The sequence below is a fragment of the Lepidochelys olivacea genome (assembly GCF_965140295.1).
Source record: "Lepidochelys olivacea isolate rLepOli2 genome assembly, chromosome: 1".
NCBI lineage: Eukaryota > Metazoa > Chordata > Testudines > Cheloniidae > Lepidochelys > Lepidochelys olivacea.
In genome coordinates this window covers 7,398,801-7,409,963 of record NC_140411.1, presented here as the reverse complement: position 1 = coordinate 7,409,963, position 11,163 = coordinate 7,398,801, and the positions used below count along the sequence as shown (strand labels likewise).

At 46.5% G+C, this 11,163-nt stretch overlaps 1 protein-coding gene across 1 annotated transcript; it reads right to left on the bottom strand.

The window, feature by feature from the left end:
* Positions 1-7,688: 7,688 nt before the first annotated feature.
* Positions 7,689-8,624, bottom strand: LOC311513615 (olfactory receptor 51G2-like; the record flags this gene model as incomplete). Its single annotated transcript, XM_084615562.1, has 1 exon — positions 7,689-8,624. One exon carries the CDS (start codon positions 8,622-8,624, stop codon positions 7,689-7,691), a length of 936 nt encoding a protein of 311 aa, XP_084471688.1.
* Between the last annotated feature and the right edge of the window lie 2,539 nt (positions 8,625-11,163).

Here is an 11,163-nt window from a genome sequence, read left to right as displayed (position 1 = left end):
ATATGTCAACAGGAGGGCATTGTCAGGCAAAAGTTAAAATTTAGCTCACAGCTAAGACAAACACCACAGAACAAGCAGGAATGCTTCAGTAGCATTCAGTAGCAAGGACCCGGACAATTGTAAACAATTGATAAGCTTATATGGTCAATGCCCTCCTGGTAACTCAGGTCTTAGAACAGAACAAACCCTCCCTTCACAGCCCCCTGGATATCTGTAAGCACTCATCCCTACCTCCCCGCACTCCGCCTCCTTCCCCCGCAAGGTAGTCATAAACGTTTGATGCAATTAGGATAAACTCTATATGTACGTACTGTTCCTATTTTTATCTTTGTTCACCGTTCTCTCTTGATTTGTAACAATGTCTGTCTCTGTATGTACAAATAAATGCAAATAAATTAATAAGAAAATGTATATAACTGGCCCCTATGGCACCATATTTTCAAAGCTGCTTGTCAGTCTTCCCCGTACCATGAATAAACCCCCTTCAGTATTGTCTGGGCTTGCCTAATTCTTGGGGGGAAAAAAACCTTTTGCCTAACAACATCTTGTTGTTGGGAGTTCTGCAGCCTACTTGAACACTGTGTGATTTTGCAGTTGTGACTTTCCACTGATACCCCTTCTGGCCCTCCACTTTGGAGTGTGGCCCACAGTACCATGACATGTGCGTAAACACATGGCAAGTGCATAGTGAAAATGGTCATTGTATTCACCTGTCCTGCACCGAAGCTATTTATTAATGTGTTTCCTTCATGGGCAGAGGGTAAGGAAGGCAAGGGAAGGCAGGCTGCTCTTGGTCTGGTGCTGGGGCTGGCAGCTGGGTCCACGTGGCTGCCTGGACCCTGAGCTCCAGGGCCAGAGAGGCTGGGGCTGCACCTCAAATTGGGAGCAGGGAGGCTGGGGAGCTTGGTGTGCTCTGGGGCTGGGGGCAATAGTCTGGGGAACGGCCTGTTGCGGCGGTTGGGGGGCTGGCTTGGCTCCATGGGGAGTTGTGGAAGGGGCGGGGCTGGCGGCCTGCCTCTCCCAGTTGAGGCTTCAACACCACCCATGGTTTCCTTGACTAATTTTTTATATATATTATTATTATATTATAGATAGATTAGATAGAAAGATTATTTTCTCCACTCCTCAGATTCTACATTATGCCATTGTCTCTTTGCGGTAGAGGGATAAATTCTTAGGGCCAGTTTCTTAATTCAGTAATAATGACTTCAACTGCATCACTCCAGATTTATATGTGTAAATTCGACCAGAACTAGGCCCGAATACATTTCTCTACCAAATGCTCCCAGTGATACACTCTGACTTAGAAGAATGCCTTCATAGAGAAGCTGAAGTGCTTTGCCTGGCCAATGTTGACTGACTCCAGAGAGTCTGATCATCCTACAGGCTTCATTTTATCCTCACAGGATCTGCATCCTCTCCCCATGCAAGTGTCGGTAGGTATTTGGCAAGTTACAAGCAAACATAGTCAGACGGGCAGGGGAGAGGTTGGCGTCACAAGGTGAATAGTGCAAACACTAGGTTTGCACTTATATCCAGTTGAGGGTGCAAGTTACTTCAGCCATGCTCATGTAAGAGATGATAGGTGTCAATTACATACAACCCTTATTACACTCCCCTATCCTGCACCTCAGCTCTATTCTTTGCTCCTTTGCTGAAACACTGACCAGCAATTCGGTTCTCTTAGGACGTCTTTAAAAGGTATTGCCGTGTTATTGAGTGCATGACCCTGAATATAAGTGTTAGAAACAGTTTTTGGTACTTCCACCGTACTTCCAGAAATGGGACCCACTGATAAAATCTCATTGGGGATATTGTCAGATTTGTGTGTAGCTTCAATAGCCCATTGAGGAGCTTGGGCAGGTGTAGTGGAGGGGTTCCCAACTTCCCCAGTTCTACCAGCCTTTCACTGAGTCAACCCAACAGCCCAGCTGAGTCCTCTGACACCGCACAGAACATCGACACATGAAAACAGCTTGCAGCCTTTCCCCTCCACTTTGCATTTGTAAGGTAGCAAAACCTGCCAACGTACCCAGTTCCTGCTAGAAGGGGAGCCGCTGACACCAGAGGTCTTCACCCTAAAGGACAAGGAGGCATCAGAGAGGTAGCACGGGCAGCAGGCAGTCTCTGTTCAGATAGGGAGGCAGCTGTCTTTATGAAGTGTGCTTGCATATTCCCTTGGGGGGTCACTTGGCCATCAGGGATCCTCAGCTGCTTGGCTCAGTGTGCACCAGCTGTAACCCCCATCACGGCCAATGGCAAAGCGCAGGAGGCCAAATCACAGGGGATTTGCGGTGATCCTACCCAACTGGACTGCAGCTCCAGCCCTGCTGCAGACTCTATTCCTGGAAACTGGGCTTCTCATCACTGTTCCTATTGTTCGGATTAGTCCCTCGGGGGCAGCTGAGCGGTAATGATGATGCTGTCACAGCTGTGATCTTGCTGAAATAAATAATAGTAATAATACTGATACGTAATAGAGGATCAGATTTCTCCCCGGCAGCCCCCTTTCCTGCATTACACACCCAGGGTGCAAGCTCGGAAAGGGAGAGTCTACAAGGCTGCATACTTGGAATTTCCTTGCATCCTTCCAGTAGGATATAAACTTCCTCTCCGTTAGGGTGGTTAAGTGCTGGAATAAATTGCCCAGGGAGGTTGTGGAATCTCCATCAGTGTAATTTTTAAGAGCAGGTTAGACAAACACCTGTCAGGAATGGTCTCGATAATACTTAGATTTTCCATGAGCACAGGAGTCTGGACTTGATGACCTCTTGAGGTCCCTTCCAGTCCTGCAATTCTCCCTGAGGCATAACAGGAGGCCCCAGGATCCAGGGGGACCCAAAGTTATACACAGATTTCAGTGACCACTGGTAGCTAGGCCACCTCCCCACAATCTCTGGGCCTCAACAACTGCTCTAGGACCCTCTCCAGCTCCTGGATAGCACAGGTTCATCAGAGATGTGTGACCTGGTCCTATCACAGTAGCCACTGCCCCCAGGAACTGCTGAAGGAGCATTGTACAGGGTGGAGTGGGCTGCACAGAGATGGGGAGCCTGGTTAGAGTAGCAGATGGACACAATACCCCAGCCCTAGACTGGTCAGGAGGTTTTGAACTTTCTATACCCAGAGTGCAGCCATAGACTCCGTCAGTGCAACCTTCATTACGTTGTGAGGGAGAGGCAGATGGAAAGTCTCCAATTTCTCTTGGGAATCCATAAGCTCAGTTCCGTAAACAAAAGTCACAGCCTACCTATTCCACATTGAGTGGAAGGTGACCTCTATTAATGAGCTTGCATTGTGCAGATCTATGTGCGGTGCAAGATGGTATGAATCTGGGTGTACGCTCCACCAAAGGTGCAAGGCTGGGGAGCTGGGAAATTGGCTGTTGTCTCCTGTTTGTCCTTGAGTGGTTTTGGAATAAAACACTCAGGTAGCTTAGTTGGGTGTGTGGCATCACCTGCTCTCGCGTTGGGTAACAGCGTTGCCTGGAGAAGCCAGCAGAGCAGTGTGAGAGAGGCCAGCCCAGCTGCCTGGATAAGGGGGCTCAACAGTTCCATCGGCTCCCAGATTGCACCCCAGGGGGGACAACCCATCACAGAGTTTTTACAACAAACTTCTCTGACAACATCTTCTCAATGTGCAGAGGTAGTCAAAAGAAAAGCTAGCTGAATATTGGGAACCAGAGGTGGTGGATATAAAATGCCAGGACAGGCTAAGCCTCCCCTGGTGCAGCTGTGACCTCCGGACACCAGTTGTGGGGTGTGCACAGGGAAATTTTTGCTTATTTTTATGTGCCATGTCGGTTCCCGTGTGGCTGAGGAGGCAGAATGTGCTACTCAGTTTCCTGGGTTCATTTGTAATCTCCGTGCACTCAATGGAGATTACTGATGAACCCAGGAAGCTGAGTTGGCCAATCCGACTCTGCTTTGCTGGTGACACAGCCAGCCTCTCCAGGCCCTGTTATCACCCAACACGACAGTAGGTGGTGCCACACACCCAACTAAGATGCCTGAGTGCTTTACCAAAGCCAATCGCACACAGGCAGAAGACAACAGCCAATTTCCCAGCTCCCCTGCCTTGCGCCCTTGCTGGTGTATTAACCCAGAATTATACTCTCTTGCACTGCACAGGTGTCTGTACACCGGGAAAGATATGCAACAGCCTTTGAACACAGAGCTGAGATTTTCCCCAGACACATTACTCAAAACATGCTGGTAAATAAAAAGCGTAAAACAAATTTATGCATGAATTGTACTTGGTTGATTAATAACCCTGGCATAGGTGTGGCAGTGAGATGACTAGCAGGGCCTTTCTGTAATTCTGGAGATTCCACGGAGTTCTATGAATCGTGGTTCCCCCTCTCCCCCACTGTCATTGCCTTTACCTCTACTTTAAAATATGTATGAATAACTTTGACGTTATCCAAAACCTTAATTAGTTTACCTGCTTTATATTTTTCCTTATTCTTATGCTTTAGATTGTATTTGAGCTTTGACATTTGATTCTGTTTTCCCATGATCCAAATGCAATTTCATACTTATTGGCAAAGAGTGAACTTTGCCTGGAATATATGTTTTACATCCTTCCCCCCTAGATTCCTCCAGTAAAGGGGAGATTTTTTTTCAATTCACATAACTGGCATCTACCAGTTTTTGCAGCATGAGTTGAAGAACATAAGAATGGCCATAGTGAGTCAGACCAAACATCCATCAAGCCCAGTATCCTGTCCTCTGACAGTGGCCAATGGCAGGTTCCCCAAAGGGAATGAACAGACAGGTTATCATCAAGTGATCCATGCCCTGTCACCCAATCCCAGCTTCTGGCAAACTTAGGCTAGGGACACCTGCCCATCGCGGTTAATAACCATTGATGGACCTAACTTTCATGAATCTATCTAGCTTCCTTTTGAACCTGTTATAGTATTGGCCTTCACAACACCCTCTTGCAAGGAGGTTCAGAGGTTGACAGTGTGTTGCATGAAAAAAATACTTTCTTGTGTTTGTTTTAAACCTGCTACCTATTAATTTCATTAGGTGGCCCCTAGTTCTTATATAACGGGAACAAGTAAATAACTTTTCATTATTTACTTTCTCTATACCACTCATGATTTTGTGGACCTCTATCATATCCCCCCCCCCTTTGTTGCCTCTTTTCCAAGTTGAAAAGTCCCAGTCTTATTAATCTATCCTCATACGGAAGCTGTTCTATACCTCTAATCTAATCTATTCGCTCCTTCTGGCCTTTAATATTTTGACTCTATGAATCATTGTCTTGAGTGGATCTTTATCTTGGCTGCAAGCTGAACAAGCTGCTATTCTGAATATTCAAAGGCACTCAAGGATAGACGCTCACCAAGAAGAACTGGTATTGTCACAGTAAAACAAAGATATATGGTCACTTTCCCCTCCCTTCTTTAGGGGAATCTCATGTTGTTCCACTCTTTGAACTGGGAACAATACCCCTTCTATGCTACATGCTTCTCACCACGCAAGTCTGACTGCACTCCTCAGTTTCTTCCATTCGGGTGCTTGTGACCAGCGCGATACAGTCACCCCAGCCTCCTTAAAACAAATAGGTTTATTAGCAAGCAGAAAAAAGCATTAGGAAAAGTGGTTAAAAATAGCTTGCAGTGATACATGAGATAGATGAATGTAGTCACATGAGAGCTGCCTGTTAAGTTAGACAGGTTTGCTCTGGAGATACAGGAACAGAACTGGCCCAACTTACGTTCTTTTCGGATGCCAAGGAGCTCCTGGTACCCAGCCTAGTTTCCCAGTGTCCCTAAGAGCATCTTCCCCTCTGTTTGCCCCTTTCTTGTGGAAGCAGCCTTTGCTGAAACCTCTGTGAGCATGGGCCCAGTCACCATAGCTCTGAGCCATGGCCATGTTACAGGTTACATGAAGCTGATCTTTGTGCTCAGACAGTTTTCTCCCAGCCAGATGCCTCAGGTAATGAGGAGTGGCAGGAGTGCGGTGTTGGGGGAAGGGACAGGGCAGAGAGAGGGTCGTCAAGTGAGAAATAGAGGGGCATAGTTGGGGGTCACAGAGGGGGTGGGGCTTCTGCATGTGTCCCGCTTTTTCCTTTGGAGAAGGTGGTCAGCCTACAGTGAATGGGCTGGGCTGGGATAGGAGCCAGCCGTGCTTCTGTGCGGGAGCTGAGTACCATTTTCACCCCTTTGCATTGCTAGGGCTGCACAAACAGAGGGGCCAGGGAGGGAATCTGGGTCTGAGTCTCTTGCAAGGTCTCTTGTGTGTCAGATCCACATTCACACATAACTTTTTGAATGTATTTATCCTCTCACCAACTCTGTGAGGCAGGTTAGGGCTATTATCCAGCTCTATGGAGGCCATTCTGGGTCAGACCAAAGGTCCATCGAACACAATATCCTGTCTTCAGACAGTGGCCAGTGCCAGGTGCCCCAGAAGGAATGAACAGAACAGGCAAACATCAGGTGTTCCACCCCTGTTACCCATTCCAAGCTTCTGGCAAACAAAGGCTATGAACACCAACCCTGCCTATCCTGGCTAGTAGCCTTTGAGGGGCCTTTCCTCCGTGAATTTATCTAGTTTTTTTTTTTTAACCCTGTTGTAGACTTGGCCTTCACAACATCTTGTGGGTTCCCGGACTAGCTGCTCTAAGAAGCAGTCAGTTATGGTGTCAAGAAACTTTATCTCGGCATCCTGTCCTGAAGTGACATGTACCCAGTCAGTATGGGGACAGCTGAAATCCCCTATTATTATCATTAATGATTTTTTAAAATTTTAATAGCCTCTCTAATTGCCCTGAGCATTTCACAGTCACTATCACCATCCTGGGTAGGTGGTCAGTAATATATCCCTACCACTGTATTCTTAACATTAGAGCATGGGATTTCCACTCATAGAGATTCTATGATACAGTTTGCTTCATTGAAGATTTTTCCTTCATTTGATGGTCCACTTTCTTTCACAAATAGTGCAACTCCCTCACCAGCATTACCTATTCTGTTCATTCAATATATTTTGCATTACAGTCAGATGGGGGTGGATCATCAGGTGTGCAGTGCGCTGTCATCAATGGGAGAGGAGCTGCCTAACTGACTGCTCCTGGGGCTCCTGCTTTAACCATGTCTCTGACACGACTCAGACACATGCACCTGGCTGAGGGCAGAGAGAAAGGGGGGTGACTGTGTCACTTGAATAGCCCCTGAACTCAGCTGTTGGATCACGCGGTACCCAGAGCACTCAGGAAAGGCGAGGACTGGAACTGCAGAACATTCCTCAGCTTTTTCCCTGGCCCATGGGTGTTTAACCAGAGACGGGACAGGGACAGGCCAGGTACAGTGGGGAACAACCTCCACGTCCCTTCTCTTTACTGACTCCTTCAAGAGGAATTCTGAGGTTGGAGCAGCCACCGATACGGCTCTTTATGAGCAAACATCACACTGGTCCCCTGGCTCTCCATGAACACAGACAGATTGTAAACGCTGCTACCTGCCTTGGTCTCCTTTCCCCAGTCTGCTAGCCTCCCTCACCAGCCCCTCTCCCATTCTTCCAGGCCTTATGCCCAATCTGAACCTCTCTTTACAGAGTGGAGTTCAGTAGATCTTGTCATCTCGGACGTAAGGTCCTGAATAGAATAGGTGGCCGTGGCCCGTGTTTTTCATCTCCAATGTCACTGGCCCTGGAGCCAAGTGATGAACTGACCCTTCACTTGACAAACACCCTGATTATCCTAGCACGAAGCTGTTTGCTTTTCACGCTGTACACAATTGGGTTCATAAGTGGTGGGACAAACAGAGAGATGTAGCCCAGGAGAACCTTGAGCAATGGAGGAGAGCTCTCCTCAAATCTGTGTATCACAGCCAAGCCAATCTCTGGAGTGTAGAAGAGTAGGACAGCACAGAGATGGGAGACACATGTGTTCAAGGCCCTAAGGCACTCCGCACGGGATGCGACTTTCAGCACTTTTTTGAGGATCATCACATATGAGAGGAAGATGAACAGTGAATCCAACCCCACCATGGAGACTGTAAGAAAAAAGCCATAGATGTAGTTGACTGTGATGTCCGAACAAGCCATCTTCATGACCTCTTGGTGCAGACAGTAGCAATGAGAGAGGACATTGGCTCGACAGTATCGGAACTGTTTAAGGAGAAAGGGGAGTGGGAATATAACAGCCACTCCTCTTAGCACAAACACCAGTCCCATCTTTCCAATTCTTGGCAGGGTTAAGATAGAAGCATATCTCAGTGGGTAACAGATAGCAACAAATCGATCAAAGGCCATCAGAAGGAGTACCGATGATTCAATGAAAGAAAGTGAGTGAATGAAGAACAGCTGGGCAAAACAAGCATCCAGACTGATCTCCCTAGAGTTAAACAAGAATATACCCAGGGTTGTAGGCATGGTGGATATGGATAAGGCAAGGTCTGTGATGGCCAACATGGAAAGGAAAATGTACATGGGCTCATGGAGGCTTTGATCTGTTTTTATAATGAACAGAATGACTGAATTTCCTACAATTGAAATAGCATACACTAAGCAGAAGGGGATAGAGATCCAGAGATGGATGTCTTCCTGCCCAGGTATCCCAGTGAGAAGGAACACTGCAGACCTGAATTTGGTGTCATTGACAGCTGACATAATATACTGGAGAGGTCCAAGGAGTTTTGAAATATCCTTCCTGAAAGGCAAAAAAAAAACGCATGAGAGTAGATGATATTTAATGAGACATGGTTCTGATCTCAGTGCAAGTTTAGAGATTCCTAGGAGCTCAAGGAAGACTACCTAAATCATGGTCTTGGATTTACACCATCGATAGGAACGTAGGTATTGCCAGACTAGATCAGACCTGTAGTCCATCTAGGCTCGTATTCAATGCTCAATACCAGATGGTTCAGAAGAAGGTGAAAGAAGCCCTGAAATAGGTAGTTGTGAGATAACCTGCGCCCAAGGAAAGTTTCTCCCCAAGACCCACTAATTAGACATATATTGTAGTACAAATTAGGCGGGTTTAGAGCCCTTCTAAGAGCTTTTTTGTTAAGTCCTCACTACTGTAGTTGGAATTTCTGTTTACCCATATAAACATCCAGTCCCTCTTTGAAACCTGTTAAGCTCTTGGGCCATTGCTATCTTGTGGTTGGGAGTTCCGCAGTCTAATTGGGCACTTTGCAATTTTACAGTTGTGACCTTTCCGCTGACACCCTTTCTGGCCCTCCACTTTGGAGTGTGGCCCAATGTACCATGACATGTGTGTAAACACATGGCAGGTGCATAGTGAACATGGTCATTGTATTTATCTGTCCTGCATTGAAGCTATTTGTTAATGTGTTTCCTTCATGGGAAGAATGTAAGGAAGGCAAGGGGAGGCAAGCTGCTCTTGGTCTGGTGCTGGGGCTGGCGCCTGGGTCCGCATGGCTGCCTGTTCCCCAAGCTCCAGGGCCAAAAAGGCTGGGGCTGTCCCACACACTGGGAGGGAGGAGGCTGGGGAGCTTGGCGTGCTCTGGGGCTGGAGGCACTAGTCTGGGGCATGGCCTGTTGCTACGGATGGGGGCTGGCTTGGCTCCATGCGGGGGTTGTGGAAGGGGTGGGGCCTTGGGTGGAAGGGGCAGGGCTGGGGGCTTGCCTGCTCCAGTTGGGGGTTCTCCACCACCCATGTTTTCCTTGCCTAATATATATATATATATATATATATATATATATAATTTCCTCCACTCCTCAGATTATATATTATGCCACTGTCTGTTTTCAGTAGAGGGGTACATTCTTTCCTCCACTCCTCAGATTATATATTATGCCACTGTCTCTTTGCAGTAGAGGGGTACATTCTTAGGGCCAATTTCTTAATTTGGTAATTATGACTTCAACTGCATCACTCCAGATTTACAAGTGTAAATTCAACCAGAACCAGGCCCAACGATCCGCTGTCTACAGCCAAGCGCTAAGATACAACCACATTTGCTCCAATCCCTGAGACAGGGACAAACACCTACAGGATCTCCATCAAGCATTCTTAAAACTACAATACCCACCTGCTGAAGTGAAAAAACAGATTGACAGAGTCAGAAGAGTACTCAGAAGTCACCTACAACAGGACAGGCCCAACAAAGAAACGCCACTAGCCATCACCTTCAGGCCCCAACTAAAACCTCTCCAGCGCATTATCAAAGATTTACAACCTATCCTGAAAAAATGATTCCTCACTCTCACGTATCTTGGGAGACAGACCAGTCCTTGCTTACAGACAGCCCCACAACCTGAAGCAAATACTCACCAGCAACCACACACCACACAACAGAACCACTAACCCAGGAACCTATCCTTGCAACAAAGCCTAATGCCAACTCTGACCACATATTTATTCAAGTGTCACCATCATATGACCTAATCACTTTAGCCATTCCATCAGGGGCTCGTTCATCTGCACATCTACCCATGTGATATATGCCATCATGTGCCAGCAATGCCCCTCTGCATGCACATTGGCCAATGTAAAAGAATAAATGGACACAAATCTGACATCAGGAATCATAACTTTTAAGAAATTGGTAGGAGAACTTCAGCCTCTCTGGCCACCCAGTAAAAGATTTAAGGTTGGCAATTTTGCAACAGAAAAGCTTCAAAAACAGACTCCAACGAGAAACTCTTGTGCCTGAATTAATATGCAAACTAGATACCATTAACTTGGGTTTGAATAGAGATTGGGAGTGGCTGGCTCATTTCACAAATTGAATCTATTTCCCTATGATAAGTATCCTCACACCTTCTTGTCAACTGTCCAAATGGGCCATCTTGATTATCACTGCAAACGTTTTTTTTTTCTCCTGCTGATAATTGCTCATCTTAATTAATTAGCCTCTTACAGTTTTTATGGCAACTTCCACCTTCTCTGTATATATATATATTCTTCTATGCATCCGATGAAGTGGGCCATAACTATAGCCCACGAAAGCTTATGCTCTAATAAATTTGTTAGTCTCTAAGGTGCCACAAATACTCCTATTCTTTTTGCGGATACAGAGTAACATGGCTGCTACTCTGAAACTTCTCTTGTACATAGTAACCCCAGCACCTGTTATTCAGTCTGGAGGACACAGATTTCAAAGATAAATGCATGAGTATTCATGGAAATGGAACTTCATTTCACACGTGAAAGTAGCTACTTTACCTGACATCTGGCACT